Raw genomic sequence first — 18,874 nt, forward strand, 5'->3', positions numbered from 1 at the left:
GGTTGCCTCCCTGTTGCCAAAGCGACAAGGCACTCAAATACACTTGAAAGAAGCTGTCACTACGCTATTAAAATTAACTTTGATGCACAGTTCCAACGTTTGGAAGCCGCAGGGTTCCCTCAGTCCCTTTTGAAAGCGGTGGCTGAATCGGTGCTTCAGAGGCTTAAGAAAGAATGTACGAAGCTGGCAGATGCTGGAGCAACTGAACATAGGAAACTTGAAGTCATGCCGTATGTCCATAAAATGAGCCACAAAATGAAAAGGTTGCCGCCAAAGCAGGGAGTACGTGTAATGTTTTCTGCCCCTTGCAAGCTTTCAGGTCTGTGCTCGCACATTTCTCGAGGCTCATGTTTGCACAATGCAGCATGAAAACCGTTTTACGGCATGTGTAGCAGGGGTTGTGTATAAGTTCCCTCTCGGTGCAAAAGAGTTTACATAGGCCAAACCGGTCGATGTAGTAATGACCGCCTGCGTGAGCCCCCACTCCTCCCTGGGGTCCAATAACAGTGCAAACCCGCCTCGCCATTGCAATGAATGTGGCTGTTACCCTTTGTTCAGCAATGTAATGATACTTGGTAGGGGCAAGGGCAAAGAAGAGCGAGAAATCCTAGAAGCGTACTACATCAGTTTATTAGGTGACGGCTGCATTAGTACAACCTCGGTGTGCTCACTTGAAAAAGAATTTGTCTTTTTAGATTGGTGACGATAGATGCAATAATTTGACTATTCATGCTCTGTGATTAGTGATGCTGTTGTTGCCCATGCTCTGCTGGCCTTGCTGGGACTACGCTGTTTCTAATAAAGCTCAGTTGATAGTCCAGTCATTGTGGTGTGAACCTCTCTTCTTGTCCTTTGTATTTTGTGACTGGTTTTTTCCTTCAACTATGTACCAACTGGTCCGGATTTCAACCCTTCTGGAAATCATAGAGGCTGTAAGAGTTGGAGGACGGGGTTGTAGGGAGGACCTGGCTCTTTGTCAGGAACTAGGGGTACGGGATTTAATTACATATTTACATTAAAACAGGTGATACATTTCAACATCCTGCATGACTGCAAAAAGGAGCACGAAGCTCCCATCACGAAGCACACAGCACACGAGCACGAAGCTCCAAGTACACTCTTAGCAGCCGACAAACTGCTGCTTAAAATGCCTGTCCTCCCTAGATCCCTAGGGGAGGGAAAACTACTGTCCAGCCTTTGTCCAATTGGACCGTCCACAGTCGTTGGGGCGTAGTGGACATGCCTTTAAGGGGGAGGGTTCACACACTCGCATTCGCACTTTGGATTCCCAGATCCCACCAAGTTGAGCAGGTCCTCGTACCCGGGTTGTCACACTTGACCCCAGCCGGTGCCTCTTAATTCCAGAGCCGACTTCTCCGGTAGCCGCCACGAGTGTCAGCAGGCTGTGACGAATCCTGGGGCCCGAGGAAACGCACCGCAAAACACCCTTTTCAGAGAAGCTTTCTTGCTGCAAATAAACCGTGACGGCGACGGTGAATCAAGCAACAATACATGGTCCGCCAAACGTGGCCAGCCCTGCTGCCGTCGCCGACTCTCTGAAGGAGGCGCACGGTGGATTAACGTTGCTGTAGTCTACAGTTCTCCGAAGGAAGTGCATAGTCGATTAACTTTCCTGCCGTCGCCGGTTCTCTGAAGGATGCCACTCCTGCAGAACGATCGAAACTACTGCAGCGGGCTGAGATGGGTTTGCAGAGCAGTACCCCTGCAGGCCGATCGTAACAAGGCTGACAAGATACAGCGGCTGGGCGACCTTTGCATCAACATGCCGTCTATTGCCCTCACAAAAAAACGAAATCAAGTATCTGGCTTTGATTCAATAGGCGTTCACGTGTGACTTAAAGCAAAAGTGTTTTTTTATTACTTTTGCTCATGTATATAGTTCTGGCGATTTCGCAAATAAAGATTAGTTGAAGTCAGCGCTTGTGTTGAGTTCTTCCTTCAGTCCTCGTCTTTTGCGCTGTGCAAGAAACATGCCGGTATTACACAAAGGCAAGGAAGCATCATTATACATTTGGAAATGTCATACAATCCTCTGGCTCTTGACTCTCTCCTTCTTGACGAACAAAAAGCAGGAAAATAAAGCACTCATTTCTTTTTCAATGAAAATATAAATTACAACAGCATTTAAACACATGACAAAAGATGGACATGTAACTCAATGGACTGCACAACAGCCAAATATCTGAACACCTGTCCAAGATTGGTACATAAAAATACAAGGAATGACATGAAATATGAACATCTAAGAACTAAGGAAATCATGGAAATAAACATCATGGAACAAAATTAGTTGGGTGGCATGGTTTGTAGCACTGCCTTTTTGGTCGCCGCGGCAATTGCGGTACAAGAAGCTGTGTATTGTCCATAGGTGCCAGTAATGGCTCTGCAGTTGGTTTTGAGCTATGCTGCTCAGCTAAGCACCCACCAGACAAAATGGGGCAGAGCTGAAGACTCGGCATCTGAGCTCTTTAGCTCTCTGAAGCGCCTGTCAGACGATTCTGAAGGCGAAGGAAAAAAAAATCAAAAGACTCTGAAGATTCACTGACGCGCTCCTCAGGTACAGCTTGGATCAAAGACTTACGAAGGACTGTATGTGAGCACTAAGGCTTGAAAACATGAGCGTTAGGTGTTCCTGAGAAAACATGGGGACTGGGCACATCAGTCATTCGTTGAGAAGGTGCCTGCATTGAACCGCTCAGTCCAGTTACACGCCTACCAGGCAAAAAAACATGTTGGCTGGGCACCACAGCTGGATGTAGAACTGGCGCCTGAATAGAATCCTCAGATACTGTGGAACGCTCAGCAGTCGGTGCTGCTAGCCGAGCAATTTGACTGGCACGTCAGCTAGCATAAGTAATCGTGCCCGACTTTCTTGCCTTGCGTAAGGCTGAACATGAAACACTCATTCGAGCTACTTTACGAGTTGTATAAGTATGCACTCGCGAATGAGAACTGCACTGAAATGCACAATTCACTGAGGGCATATATGAAGTATCTGCTGCATCTGACTGTTTTAGAAAACAATTTGCAACAGGGGTATGTGCCTTAGCATGCATGCAACTGTAGAAAAACTTGGTAGGGATGCACTCAACACGCAAATTGACCGGTGATGTACTTTCCACCTGGGTTTTCTGTAGAGCTTGTCGTCGTGACACTTCAATTGGGATAGTCTGTTCCAACACTACACTGGTTCACTCTTGCTGGTGGTGAAGTCGACCAGGTGTTGGCCTGCGGCACACTGTCGAAGTTCACTGTACCGTACAGGTTCAGTGAAGCCGGATGATATTCCGTCCAGCAAGAACCAATGTTGAAGTCCGGTGGTGAAGAGGAGGCTTGGAGACAAGACAAAGTCGCTCCATTGATCACTATCTTGAGTGCCTTAATAGTGTTGTCCGAGAAGTGGTGAACCGTGTTCGGTGACATAGTAGTTCACCGCAGTGGACTTATCTTGGAACTTGACGGCTGTGGAGAAAGAGCCCAAATTGTTCACCACTTGCTCCAAGTAGTTTTGTACGATTAAATGCGATTGCAGGAGGCAGATATGTGAAAAGTACTTGTAGTTATGAACATTCATGAGTGAGACAACTGCCCCCGTGTCAATCATCAAGAGAAGAGTTAGGTTGTTGATTTGGATGGGCAGGCGCATAAGTAAAAGGGCACTGCTACTGTCTTCGACATTGAGGACTGTTACTGTATTTGTAGTAGTACTTTCCTGGGTCGTTGACGGTTCCCACCATACCTTCTGACGAACAATACATTTGAAAAAAGTGTCCCTTCTTTCCACGTCTGGCAGAACTTGTGGCGGGCAGGACAACCCAGAAAATTTGCCCAATGCTTCAGCAAGCCGCAGCGGAAGTAGCCGCCAGGCCAAGCTGACGGCCCGGAGGCAGAGGGGGCACCCGGTTGCCTCCATCCCTGGCAGAAAAGCCCACCTTCTCGCTCTCTGCGATCGCCATCTCAACGCGGTCGGGAGGGAGCATCGGTCCATTGGCCGCCATCTTGACTGGGACCCGGGCGGGGAAGGTAACCACCATCTTGGACTTGAACGAGGTGGGGAAGACTGCCACCTTGAAAAGCAGTCTGGCGGTGATAGTAACCGATATCCTGAAGGTCCCCAGGAAGACGAGGCCGGTCGCGGCCGCCATGTTGTGGCTGACGACTCTGTGAAACGGCGTGTACTTGTAGAACACTGAGCTTCTCTATTATTTTGTCAGCACATTCCTCTTCTTCCGCAATTTCCAATGCTTTTTTGACGGTGAAGTACTCGCCTAATTGAATGAACCGGCAGCGTAGTTGTTGCGACTACAAGCTGCAAAGGATCTGATCTTGGACTGCAAGGTGGGTAGCGGTGCTAAACTTGCAGGATTTGGCAAACCGTTGCACATCCTGGATGAACTCCGTAGTCGGCTCCGCCGGAATTTGGAATCTGAGCTTGAAATGGACACGGCTGCAGAATTCATTTTCTGTAGAAAAGTGCCGCTTCATAAACATCAACTGCGCACGCATCCCCTGTCCCTTCATCGGCCTTGTAGTGCCGCGAAATGGCGCTTCCATGCACGATGCCAAGAGCATGTGTGCGAGGAACCATGTGCCTTTCTTCCTGAGCTTTGGAGTTAATAAAAGTTCAGTTGTTGTTTGGCACGCATGGTTGCTTATGCTCGCTTAGCTTAGCCTAGCTGCATGTTCCAGCATTGGTGACCTGGACGTGATCAGCAGCCACCAGGGTTGTGAATCAACGTCTTTGACGTCCACAACGGACGCTATGCCGACAGTCTCTTCAGTCGATGGTAAGTTGCCCCCCTTTTGGACCGCGGAACCCGCACTCTGGTTTATTCAAGTGGAAGCGCAGTTCGCAGCATGACGCATCACAGCAGACGTTACCAAATACCGCTAAGTCGTAAGCAGTCTGCCGCTACCCGTAGCCAGTGAACTACGAGATCTTTTACTCGACCCGCCTGCTGAAAAAGCATATGCAACGCTAGAAGAAACCCTCATCTGCCGTGTCATGCCCCCCGAGTCGCAGTGACTACAGCAATTGCTTCGCGACACAGACCTCGGCGACCCTACTCCCAGTCAGCTGTTGAGGCACATGCAACTATTGCATGGCGAAACAACAAACCCTGTAGACGGAGCATTATTCCGAGAATTTCTTTTGCAAAAGCTGCCATCAAGTGTCCGCTTGGTTGTCACTGCGTCACAGCAGAAAGACTTACCTGTGGTCACCGAGCTTGCCGATCAGTTCATGGCGATCACCATGCCCACATCACTGGCTGCCATGCAAGCACCACAGGCTCAAGACAAACTTCAGCAAATGCGTGAAGAAATTTCTCGACTCACCAAGATGGTATCAGCTTTGCGCACAAGCAGGAAAGCACAAAATTTAAGCGAGCGAAACATGTCGCTATCACAACCTTAGCGGGGCAATATATGCTGATATCATCGGTGGTAACTGATATCGTAACTGAGTTCCACTCTGAACGCACTCGTGAAACGACCGTGGCAAGCGCTGAGGGTGACCAGTACTTCTACATTGCCTTCAAGTCGTCCCTCGGTATTTTTGTTAACAACCGCAACAACGGGGCTCGTTTCTTAGTCCACACAGGTGCCAAGGTGAACGTGATACCCGTTTCACAAAGCGAAAGGAAGAACCCTAGTACATCGCCACTCCAAGCCGTCAATAACACGGTGATACAAACATACGGACATCGTTCGCTCACGCCGAACTTCGGTTTCAACAGAATTTTCAAATGGGTGTTCATAGCCGCTGATGTCAAGTTCGCCACATTGGGCGCTGACTTTCTGCAATACTTCGTTCTGTTGGTTGATGTTCGGAACAAACGGCTTCAGGATCCTGTATGTTGTGCAGTAGTACAAGGCAAGCCGTGTTTGCGTCCTCCTCTCAGCCCGACATTACTCCATCCGACGGGAGAATCGCACTTCACCACCATAGTGCGAGAGTTCCCAGAGCTGATGCAACAGCAACAGGCATTCGCCAAAGTGAAACACGATGTTCAGCATCACATAGAAATCATAGGACCACCGGTATGCGTGGCCACGGCATCTTTCATACGAAAAGCTACGGCTAGCCCGACAGGTGTTTTCGCATATGATGGAACTCGGCGTAGTACGCCCTTCATCCAGTCCATATGCATCGCCTCTGCACATGGTCCCCAAATCAACAGGCAGTGATTGGTATCCTTGTGGGGATTATAGGGCACTGAATCGGGTGACCGTACTGGACGGTTACCCAGTACCACATGTCCACGACCTCACCTCTTGCCTGCATGGCGCTAACATCTTCTCAAAAATAGATCTGGTGAAAGCATATCATCAGATACCTGTAGCACCAGAGGATGTTCCCAAGACTGCAATAACAACGCCATTTGGAATGTTCGAATTTCTATGGACGCCTTTCGGCTTAAGGAATGCAGGCCAAACTTTTCAACGGTTCATGGACAGCGTTGTCCGGGGCCTTGACTTCTGCAAGGTTTACCTGGATGACCTGCTGATTGCTAGCCGCATGCCCGAACAGCAAGAGAGTCATCTACGCTGCGTGCTACAGAAACTGGCAGAACACGGCATTATTATCAATACGGCCAAGTGCGTGTTCGGGGTACCGTCACTACCATTTTTGGGCCACAGCATTTCAAGCGCGGGAGTGCAACTACATCAAGACAAGGTCAAAGCAGAATGACGGTTTCCACAGCCAAAAACCATCCAGCAGCTCCGAGAGTTCCTGGGACTCGTAAACTTTTACCGTAGGTTCATTCCAAAGTGCGCCCACATCCTTCACCCACTGCACAGCCTACTAGCATCATCAGGAAGTAATGCAAGCGCCATTCAGTGGAACGACCAAGCCGTAGAAGCATTCCTGCATATTAAGGAGGCTCTCGTAAATGCTGCTCACATACCCGCAGCCCGGTGTTTCGCAATGCGTAATGGTAGACGCCTCCGACGCAGCTATTGGAGCCGTATTGCAGCAGAAGTCGAGCGGAAGGTGGCGACCGTTTTCCTTCTTCTCCAGAAAATTGAGTGCGTCCGAACGATGGTACAGCACCTTCGATAGGGAGCTACTGGCCATATATGCTGCTATACGACATTTCCGCCACTATGTAGAAGGGCGAGAATATTGTACTCACGCATCACAAGCCGCTGACCGATGCATTGCGCGCAATCAACTCAGAAATGGGTGCACATGTGGCACGAAAGCTCCGCCAGATGTCGTACATTGCAGAATTCCTGTCGGATATACGCCATCTCAGCAGGAAGGACAATGCAGCGGCAGATGCTCTTTTGCGCAGCCCAGTGAGCGCCATCAACCTACCTAGTAGCATCGACTTCACCGCACTAACGACGACTCAACGCAGTGACAGGGAGTTGAAACACCTACTGACGTCCACAACCAGCGCCTTGAAGCTGCAATGGGTGGATGGACCGACAGGATCTGTATGTTGTGACATGTCCACAGGTAGGGCCAGGCCGTTCTTGCCCCCCCCCCCCCCCCCCGATTTTCGCTGCAACATTTATAAATTGCTGCACAGCCTCTCGCATCCGGGGATTCAAGCCACTCAACGGCTGTGCACAGCTAGGTTCGTGTGGCCCGGAATAAACCGGGACGTCCGACGTTGGACACGGGGGTGCCTATCATGTCAGCGCTCCAAAGTGCAGCGTCATACTTTGACCCCCCTTAGAATCCTTCCCCGAGCCGGACACTCGATTTTCCCATGTGCATTTGGACCTTGTGAGACCATTGCCTTATTGCCAAGGGCAAAACTACTTACTAACTTGCGTCGACCGCTTCACGTGGTGGCCTGAGGCCGTCTCCATCCCAGATATGACTGCCGATACTGTGGCCCGCGAAACGGCGCTTCCATGCGCAATGCCAAGAGCGCAGCGCGAGGAACCACGTGACTTTTCTTCGTGAGCTTCGGAGTGAATAAAAGTTCAGTTGTTGTTTGGGATGCATGGTCGCTCATACTCGCTTAGCTCAGCCTAGCTGCATGTTCCAACAGCCTCTTTTTTCATCTCGCGGTGAATTTGTAGTAGACGCTGGTGCCTTCTACCCCCAGCGCTTTCAGGAGGGGTGCTTTTTTGTGTTCCAGCGTAGCTGTCCGGGCAGCGGCGTCGACGTATGCCTGCAACAAACGTCGCCATTTTAGCCAAAGGATGGCTGGTACGCCTGGGCATGACAAGAAGGGTGGGGGTGGGGGGGGCTGTGTGCATAGGGGGGTGATTGCCACATTCATGCCAAGCAGTAACAGGCAGGGCCGAAGGGTACGGACAGATGCAAAGACGATGCTGTAGCAGCGTCGGGGGTGGGTTAGATGACATTGAAGGCGCAGACGTCCAATGCAGACAGAGCAAAAATGCTGCTGTCAAGGAGGGCAGCAGAAGTGGATACTGGGGTTGCAGAAGCAGCAAGCAGGGATCGGGCAGTCGCAGCGAGCATGAAAATATGGCTTAAAATAAGAGCTGGAGAATGGAAAGATGCCGTAAGGAATGCGGTTGTCAAGCGCAACTTACTGGTAGGCACGATGTACTTCTATTATCCTCGTTACCAAATTGTTGTTGGAATGGCGACGAAACGCGCTGCTCAGCAGGTCATGGCGCAGGTGCCAACGCTAGTAGTGTCCAGGCAGAATTTGGCGTCCACGACAGCAAAACCATTTCTAAGGAATCTTGAAGGCATCGTAGTACGTACGGAAGAGCTTATTGCTGTCGCCAAAATGTTGCGTCTGCGTGGCCGCCATGAATGCCACGCCAGGCACGCCGGGACGGCGGCCTGAAGAAAGAGGGACGTAGACGCAGACGGGGACCAAGGCAGAGAGTGCGTTTATTGTCATTGCAGCGCCTTAAATAAGCTCTGCGTCGATACTTCAGTGCCCCCTGATGGCGAGCCAGTTACGGTTTGAAACCAGTTTTCACTTTTCGTAACACTTTTCGTAGCGGCCTGTCTCAGCTTGAGGCTGTGCTCTCACCGCGACATGCTACAGGTGCCCCTGTCTGTATGTTTGCCCCTGGTGCGGGAGCCCTTTGATTCCCACGCCGTACTAGTACCGGGCATTTGTGCAGTGTTGGGTGCCGCCGGAGACAGTAAATGGTTTCTGTCAACTTGGGGCAATACTGTGTCCTTGCATGCATCGCCTGGTAGCCCCTTGCGGGCTGAGTGCGCGCAGCGGCATGCTAGAGGTGACGGCCGACGTGGCCCTGTGGCTCACTAAGTTCGAACCCGCGGTGGTCAGTACTCCTGTGAGACCCTAAGACCCCATACAATATATCAGATATGCAATAAAATCTTATTACTTCAAAGTCCGAGGGGACTGGAAATTTATTAGAATAAAACAGAGTTCAAACTAAGTAGAGTCCCTTTGAATATAGTATCTGATAAGTGTGACTTCATACCCCAGTACGATGCACAGAACCAAAACCGCCACTGGGCTCACATTGAAAAAGTCTTTCTCCTCCATCAGTGCACGACGACATGTACCAGAAGAAGCCTAGGTTCCGTACAAAGTCCAAGTACTATAAAATTGTGCCCCGCATGCCATTAGTTGTGGGTGCAAGGGAAAGCATGCAAAGGTGGCTTGATGTGCGCTGTTCTCCAGCGTGCCCAATGTTGGAGGTCATGGGAAGAAACACGCTACAGGCTGGGAGGCATAGGTGGGCGCGCGGTAACATCACCAAGCGCACGGTGGGGGGCTCCTTCCTGCTCTCTTAAGCAGGATGAGAAAAAAGGGCCACTCTGCTTGCTGCAGTTTGGTTTCAGCTTCCCGTGCATTTTTTGCTGTTATTTTTATGGACACGCAACATTCTGGTAGATAGTGGTGTGTATCGCACCTTTGCCTTTGGCTCGGGGTTGTCCGAGAGATGTCAGTGGGAGTGAAAAATTTTGTTCAAATTATCCGTTGTGTGGTTTTTGGAGTTGGAATTCACTGGAGTTTTTTCCTATTCAGTTATGTAAAATTTGTCTGGGACCCTGCTGGTCTGTTACCAGTTAGAATTCTCCTTCAGTTCGAACTAAGAGATGTAGAATTATGGGGATTTCACTGTAACAATTACTTCCGTCGACTTTTGTCTGGTTCTGGAATAAAGTAAACCGCTTAATGCAATGCTTCCATGCTGTGTGATCAGTTATAGCAATTAAATCTGGTTACTGCGTGTGTGCACCAAAAGGAGAAAGAACCTAAAGAATAATAAAAATGCCTAGGGGCTTTGTTACACTCACTTTTGTGCCGCGTAACCCCGCATGGACACGCTTTTGTCACCTTGTTTAGGAAAAAAGAAGTCGCATTGTTACACTTTTCGGTGCCATGCACTGTCAGGATTGGGGGCTCAATCCCATCGCTCGTGATCCGTTGTCAAGATTGGAGTCCGGCATGAATTCGAAGGTAGCTGGCCCATGCCGTCGTCCAACTTATCCACGCTGAGGACGTTGATGAAGGGAAGAACTGCTCTTCATAGAGAACGAGGAATATGGGTTTATTTACAGTAGTTATATCAGTCTAACATGACTGCTTGAGAAAAGTGCATCAGTCTAACATGACTGCTTAAGAAAAAATGGCTGTGGCTTAGGTAAGGTTAAGCTCAGGATGCGAAGCATACTAGCCTTTATTTTAGTTGTTGAACCACTGTTTAGCTTGGTGAACTGCAGTTGCTTGGCTATATTTGGTTCGGCTAGACGAAGAAACAACTCATGCGTTACTCTGCTTCGCCTTGGACGCCCCCGCATTGGACGCGGTGAGCGTCGAGCAACGCAGCGTTCGGCACGGCAACGAAATGTGCGCCTGAGCAAGCGACGCATGCCTGAGCCTTCGAAACAGCTCGTTTCTAAGGCAACACCACATTCACTAGAGGCGCTCTTGTACCGCTTTGAAGCATCGTACTCGTGGCTCAGTGGTAGCGTCTCCGTCTGACACTCCAGAGACCCTGGTTCGATGCCCACCCAGCCCATCTTGCAAGAGTTGAGCCAAAGCCACTTCTCCTCTGTCGTGACGTCACGGTGTCACGTGGTATTCAAGGCGACACCGTCGCGCCTGAGGAGCTGGGTTGAGCCCTCGTAATATGCTTCGCATAAAAGAGCGTCAGTCCAACATGACTGCTTAAGAAAAGTCTCGAGACATTCGCACCACAGCAGTTTTTAAACACTCAGTCCTCCCGCGATACAAGGTGACGCGAACGTTCGTTTACTCATTGTAAACTCGCCCCTGCCCCACAGGACAGTTTACACACACAAAGGCACCCACGGGCGCATGTCCGGAACCGACGTCAGAGGGGAGCCATTCTGGGTAGCTCGTCCTGCGTCCCGATCGGCGCGTGGGAAGCAACAAAAAACGGCTTTCCCGCGGCAGCTCGCGCACGCGTAGCAGATCAGGTCCGCGCTGGGGAGTTTGGGCACAATAGTTCGCCCGCCAAACTCATTCCGTCACAAAGTCGATTTAGTCACGCTGTGGCTAGAAGTTCGCGGCGATGCTCCCGAGATGTTGTTTTCCCCAGTCGTAACTGGGTGGCTATCTTGCATTGCAGCTCGCCATTCTTAACAGCACCTATGCCTGTCTTCCTTTCACCCTCTCACCGATGTCTGAGCGGCGTGGGGGAGACAAAGGATGTGGTGAAGCGGCTTGCGTCTTTTCTCCTTTCCTGGATTTCAAGTTCCTTTTCTTCTCCGCAGAGCAAGCATGAGGGGCTCTGCAGTGCATGCAACATGTGGCACTGCACGGGTCTCCTGACCAAATTTGAAAATTTGAATAGTAGATTTTCAATTAACGAATAGAATTTTCAAACATTCTTAATGATGGTGTATAATAGCTGTGTCTTACCAGTACTCACCTACAGGGCAGAAACCTGGAGGCTTACGAAAAGGGTTCTGCTCAAATTGAGGACGACGCAACGAGCTATGGAAAGAAGAATGATAGGTGTAACATTAAGGGATAAGAAAAGAGCAGATTGGGTGCGGGAACAAACGCGAGTTAATGACATCTTAGTTGAAATCAAGAAAAAGAAATGGGCATGAGCAGGACATGTAATGAGGAGGGAAGATAACCGATGGTCATTAAGGGTTACGGACTGGATTCCGGGAAGGGAAGCATAGCAGAGGGCGGCAGAAAGTTAGGTGGGCGGATGAGATTAAGTTTGCAGGGACGACATGGCCACGATTAGTACTTGACCGGGGTAGTTGGAGAAGTATGGGAGAAGCCGTTGCCCTGCAGTGGACGTAAACAGGATGATGATGATGATGATGATGATGATGATGATGATGATGCTTGATTCAATTCAGTGATATTCGGGTATTCACACACCCATAATTGCTCGTGCGCATCTGCTCACTGCCACTTTGTTCTCATTCCTTGCCGTGGACACTGCAACTGTCTCACTCAAGGCAGGCACCTGAACTGTTTCAAAGCTCAAGCATGCATAAGCAACAACGTCCGGAAAGTGCAGAGTGTGACCGTGTGGCATCTCCCCGAGTACGGAGGTTACATTTCTCGGCGCTTGTAGCTAGTACGGCCGCAGAATGAAGCGTAAAAGAAAGGCATGCACAGAAAGAAGGAAGTGACATGCCTCTGTTGCTAGGCGACACTTGCTTGGGGGAGCATGCGCTCGCAAAACCACATGCGTGGTCGCCTCCGCAATAGCTTAAAAAAAAAAAAAAAAAAATCACCTCCGGTGTTTTTTTATTGAACACCGTCTCAGGTTTTCCGAACCCGTGTGTCACGGTGTCTGCTTTCTGCGCCTTGTCTGCTAGCCTACTGTTTGGCTGCAGTGAAGTATAGACAAAAACCTAAGAATCCCCAGATTTTGGAATATTAGTTCGTAATACTGAGGTGTTGTGAACATCGCAGGGAAACTGAATAACAATCATTATTCTGAGAAGTTCGGTATTCGGAAATTCATAGTACTGAAATATTTTTGCATTAAAACAAAAAGAAGGTAGCAAGGGATTTTTGAAAAGTTCATTAATCTGAAAAGCTTGTTAATGTGGTGTTTGTAGTAACGAGGTTGTTCTGTATTTCAGTAGAAGGCTATGAAAAACATACAAGGGAACCTTGGTGATACAATACTGTTTTGTAACGATGAGCAAAACGAGAACAAGGTGGAATCTGGAGCCAACGTTTCGACAAGTAGGCTTGTCTTCTTCAAGGCGACATATGCTTTCCTCGCCACACTATATGGCAGGGTTCTTCGAAAGGGGAGAGGGGTAAGGGGAGTGGGTGTGAAAACGAGTGAAGGTGTGTTAGCGGCGAGGGTGTAAATTGACAATTAAGGAGTGTGTGCACAAGGCTAGTGACACGGCCGTCTGTCAATCACGTGTCAATGGCCGTGTGTCAGCTGGCATGTCAACGGCGTGCACAACAGCCCTCTATTACCTGTTTGGCTCGTGGTTGTGGGCTATCATGTCTCTGAACGAGACAATAAAAGGAGCGGCAAAAACCGGTGCTCATGAAAATTTTTTTAAAAAAATACTGAAATGGAATAAATAAATAAAGAAAAGGAAAAAAATGGAAAAAAAAAACACCGAAGCTACCAAACTAATTGTTGTGGCCGATAGCTTGAAATTTAGCATAGCGAATAGATTCTAAAGCTCCCTTTGAAACGTTTATGCCTGTTGGTTGCATTGTCTTGAACTTATGGATGAGGTACAATTCTCTGTATATTCTCTCTCGTTCAGAATGGAAATTTGACTGTAAGATGTTGACTTTAAGTTCATCAAAGTTAGGACCTGGTTGGTTGAAATGCTCGGCAACGGCTTTGGGAAGCTTTTTAGCTATGTCTGCGCGATGTTCGTTTAATCTGACATTGATTGATTGTCCCGTTTCGCCAATATATTGTTTCTTACAGAGGGAACATTCAAGCATGTAAATCACAACTGAAATTGTAGAAGTAAAGCTAGATTTGACTTTGTGCATACTATTTGTGGTAGTTTTAATTTTAATGTCACTCTGAAGGTGCCTGCAGGTTTTGCGCCTGGGGCGACAACATGCTTTTATTATGGGGAAATGATGATGGCTGACTTTTGCGTCCGCTAACATGTCTTTAATGTAACTGTTGCGGCAGTAGGTAACCCTTGGTACATCCAGGAACGCTTTTCTCAGACGCTCATTACTTCATCATACTGTGTGGTATTTTTATAGGATGTTGTTTATGTTTGGGAGTGCATTAGAATATTTTGTTATAAAGGCTGGCGGTCTGTCAGACTCTGGTGTAGGCTATTTCTTTGCTAATTCCGACTGTTTCTCCACTCTTGACGCGACATCAGAAGCTCTATTGAGTGCAACTAGTGGATAGTTTCTTTCTGCTAGCGTTGTTTTAAGGTCATTTAGGTAATGGATATAATTGTGGTCTTCGCTGCAGATCCTTCTGATTCGTTTCACTTGTCCGACAAAAAATGGCTGTGGCTTAGGTAAGGTTAAGCCCAGGATGCGAAGCATACTAGCCTTTATTTTTGTTGTTGAACCACTGTTTAGCTTGGTGAACTGCTGTTGCTTGGCTATATATGGTTCGGCTAGACGAAGAAACAACTCATGCGTTACTCTGCTTCGCCTTGGACGCCCCGCATTGGACGCGGTGAGCGTCGAGCAACGCAGCGTTCGGCGCGGCAACGAAATGTGCGCCTGAGCAAGCGACGCACGCCTGAGCGTTTCTAAGGCAACACCGCATTCACTAGAGGCGCTTTTGTACCGCTTTGAAGCACCGTACTCGTGGCTCAGTGGTAGCGTCTCCGTCTCACACTCCGGAGACCCTGGTTCGATTCCCACCCAGCCCATCTTGCAAGAGTTGAGCCAAAGCCACTTCTCCTCTGTCGTGACGTCACGGTGTCACGTGGTATTCAAGGCGACACCGCCGCGCCTGAGGAGCTGGGTTGAGCCCTCGTAATATGCTTCGCATAAAATTCATAGCTTGCAGTGTCGTGGGTGATGACTGTTGTAGTCTAAATATTGCTGGCTATCCGTAGGCTTCCAGTAAAGTGTCGTTCTCAGTTTTCCGTTTTCTATGTAGACAGGCGTGTCAAGGAAGTTGATCTGGCTAGGAGAGTGGTGAGCAGTAATTTTAATACTTGGGTGAAAGCGATTGAAATGGCTGATTAAGTCGGTTAATGCACTTGTTCTGTGTTCCCATATTGTAAATATGTTGTAAGTGTAACGAAGATAGGTGTGGGAGTGAATGGTGTTCCCTTGCTAGTGCCAAAACATTGCTGGTAGTGAATAGAATCGAATTCGAAATAGTTAAGCGTGAGAACTAACCTAAAGAACAACAGGTAAACTTCAGGAGCATGCACTTGGGGATTGATTGTGTGGTATTTAGAAACGGCTTCAGTTCCTTCATTCATGGGTATGTTTGTGTAAAGGGCAGAAACATCCAAAGTGACTACAATAGTGCGGTCGGATAGGATTTTGTTGGCGTTGATGCTGTCGATAATTCGAAGTAAGTGTGGCATGTCTTGAACAAAAGATGGGAGGGTGGTGGGGATGTTTGATAGGTGGTGATTTTAGAATTTAGATAGTGACTGAGTAGGTGTGATGTTATTAGACACAATAGGCCGACCTGGGATTTCTGCTGTAAATATTTGTTTGATGGGAACTTTATATATTTTATGAAGAAGATAAAAGCGGCCTACTTTTTTGTTTTTGGGCATCATGAAGCGATATTCAGATTGCGGAATTAGTTCCCTGGACAGGAACTCCTCTATTGTGTTCTTCATAGTATTGCTGTAGTCTGAAGTTGGGTTAGAGTCGAATTCTCTGTAATGGGTGGGGTTGCTCAGTTGTTTGGAGGCCTCATTCTTGTACTTTTCTATGGACTAGGTACTGCCGCCTTTCACCCCTTTCCGCGAGTTCTTTACCGTGGCAAGGAAAGCATATATCGCCTTGAAGAAGACAAGTCCACTTGTCGAAACGTTGGCTCCAGCTTTCACCTTGTTCTCGTTTTGCTCATCGTTTTGAATTTCCATCTCCTGGCTTACCCCTGTTTTCCCTGGAATACTGTTTTGTACGATTTGTCATCATCAACATTCCCGATCGAGAACACAGAAAGTTAGGCAATACAGTTCTGCTTCTTTTTTACTGGTTGGTACGCTCTCAGAAAGCACTATCTCTTGGCACCAGCATTCAGTATATCACCAAATTGCAATTGTATGATACCGGCTGCTATAGCGCATGCGAACAAGAAAAAGGCACATGAGATGGAAAGTAGTAGGTGCCCGCGATGGCAGTTTTCCCTTACTGCTTGCCTGCCCGTGTCACAGCAAAATGCAAGCACAGCTCCTCTTTCCATACCAGCAAGTCTCCTCGCGGGTCGTCGCCATTCACAGTTATTGCCGCCAACCCTATTGCAATAAGCATCCGTTCCACAGCGCATGCATAAAGAAAGAAATTGAACAAGAGTGGACACTCCCATAGAGCCCAGCGGCTGAATCGACTGTAGCACACCAAGCCTCTGGCACTAATACCTGGACCACACTTTCGGTTCTGGGTGCGCGCGTTTTGAATGCTAGCTGGTACACATCATGCTGGCTGTGTTAATCTGCGCAGCATTTTTTTGTTGTGTTTCTACTGCACATCCGCATGTGGACTGTGGAGAATCGTTTTCTTATTTAGTAAAAATGATTGCGAACAATCTGTACAAGCCCCCATTGAATCTGTGCAACGTGCAATTTCATAAAGTAGGCATAAGATGCCTTGTGAAATGAGGAAATGTTTATTTTGCTGTATATAAATACTTGGCTATGGGCTTTTTGTGCTTTAGTACTGCCTCTTAGTACATACTAATAAAATGGCACTTTTCTAAGTCTTCACAACTGCACATGTGCATGCATACTGGGGGGTCTCGGACAAAGGAACTACCGCAGAGTACACGCAAATCAAAGCACATTTATGGCACCTTCTTTAAAGGGACACTAAAGGCAAATACTAAGTCAACGTGGACTGTTTAAATAATTTTTCAGAAACCTCGCAAAGCCCGTCTTGCACCAAGATAACTCAGTTTACGAAAAAATTGCATCTGAAGAGTCCAAATGCCATTTTCAAAATTCAAATCTCCCGGCACTCGACCGGGGAAGTGGTGACGTTGCATACACCATCACTACTCTTTGCTGCCGTCAGTGAGTAAAACGGCGGCCGAGAGATGGTGGCACCGAGACAAGACAGAGCAGTGGATTCGCCGCTGCAGCTGTTATTTGGTCAAGGGGCATAGGCCCGTCGGACATCCTGAGACAGCACATGGAAGTTGAATTCTCTGCTACGTGCAGTTTACATGAGTTTCGCGAGCCAGCAAAACCAGCGCAGCACTACGCGATAACGAAACTAGTGAAACGCAAAAGCGTGGGTGTTGCGGAGTCGAGCGAAAATGAAACCTTTCAACCACCCGCGTCGTTGTCCAGGACAACTTCATTGTGTTCTTTTTCCAAAAAATGAAATAGAACTGGACCAGTAGCATTTTATTTCGTCTTTTAATACAATGCAAGGATGTCTTTTGCAACGAATGGTTGAGTACTGGGGACGGGATTTAACAGGAGTGCTTTTGTCATTGGCAAGTACTTGAATGTCCCGGGGGAGACTCTAACCATTTCCTGCATGTACCCCAGTTTCTCGATTATTAAGGCTCTGTTCGTGATAATAGTGACGCCTTAAATATTCTCGAGCACTAATCTATCGCTTTAGCTTGACTTTGTATTTCCATTTAGTGTCCCTTTAAGTTGGGCAAGCTAGTTAGCACATGTGAGTGAAAGGGAAGGGATGGTCCCATAAAGCGCTCCGTTAAGAGTCTGTCTGGGCATGTCCAGACCATGCAGCCAAAGATCCCCTCACACCTGAGTATTCCTGTCATCAGGTGGCTTTGGCAGTGGAACACTGGCGCCATCTATCTTAGTATTGTGCAACTACCTTTGGCACACATGCTACATGGGGAAGCTGGATTCCAGGAGACACGACCACCATGAGGGGAAAACATCAGGGGTGCGACAGAGTTGAGCATCCCCACACTGCACATATGCAAGGTTGAATTATATGATGTGTGCTATGCTTTGCATTAAGATAACAAAATGCACAGCCTATAGAAATGCATTATCACTGGCTTGAACTTCCCGATATGCCCAAACAAAAGAGAAGATTGAATAAGCTGAAATCTACAGTAATTTATGGTAGTGATGTGCTTAAACACTCTACAACAATCAGCATTGATCAAATGAGGGAACCCTCATACTGGAGCCAACCTGACTGATGGTTGCAGGAGTGTGCAGTGGGGTCATGGCATTTAAGGTGAATGCTGTGCATTTGTGTGCACGGGTACAATGCGTGTCTTCAGTTGATATTTGAAGTGTGCCAGGTTCTGTGACCAGAGCTGTGTGGTTGTGTGCAGCAGATGGGTCCTCTCAGGAGGGCGAGGATGATGACGAGGAGACAGCCATGGCAGCAGTGTCCAGCCCGAGTCAGCCCTCGAGCCCTGACCTGGCCCCACGGCTGGTGCAGGAGAACCAGAGTGGCTCGGCACGCACTGACTTCGCCAGCCACCATCATCGCCGGTCATCCCACCGCAACAATCTCTTGCCTGGTAGGTTCTCTCTAGGGTAGACCCCATCGTGCTTGCAGAGGCCTTAAAAACTTCGAAGGCGTGGGGAGTGCCTCAGTGTCACCCATTATATCATAATAATAATAAAAAAGAACATTTTAATGCGTCGAGCATTCTTAGGGCACTTAACACACTTTCTGGGGTCTAGCTGTATGTGTGTGTGTTTTTCTACCTACCTGGGCCACTAGGCAGTCTGTGGTTGAATGGGTAGTGCTTCGTGCTGCTGTGTGAGTTAACAGGGTTCAAAACCAACCATCGGACCAACTTGGGTCACCGATTAAGAGACTTAGAT

The 18,874-nt window shown here is 48.3% G+C and overlaps 1 protein-coding gene across 4 annotated transcripts in view; it reads left to right on the top strand.

Annotated features, from left to right (window-relative positions):
- Positions 1–18,874, top strand: part of LOC135909917 (zinc finger protein ZXDC-like) — a 358,875-nt gene that overhangs the window by 273,475 nt on the left and 66,526 nt on the right. For 3 of the 4 annotated variants that reach the window (XM_065441928.1, XM_065441931.1, XM_065441932.1), the window contains one exon: positions 18,373–18,564. In XM_065441928.1, the coding sequence (XP_065298000.1) occupies positions 18,373–18,564 (192 nt within the window). The remainder of the gene's footprint in view (positions 1–18,372; positions 18,565–18,874) is intronic. The other variant, XM_065441929.1, reaches the window with a different exon arrangement.

Source organism: Dermacentor albipictus, unplaced genomic scaffold (assembly GCF_038994185.2).
Source record: "Dermacentor albipictus isolate Rhodes 1998 colony unplaced genomic scaffold, USDA_Dalb.pri_finalv2 scaffold_31, whole genome shotgun sequence".
Taxonomy (NCBI): domain Eukaryota; kingdom Metazoa; phylum Arthropoda; class Arachnida; order Ixodida; family Ixodidae; genus Dermacentor; species Dermacentor albipictus.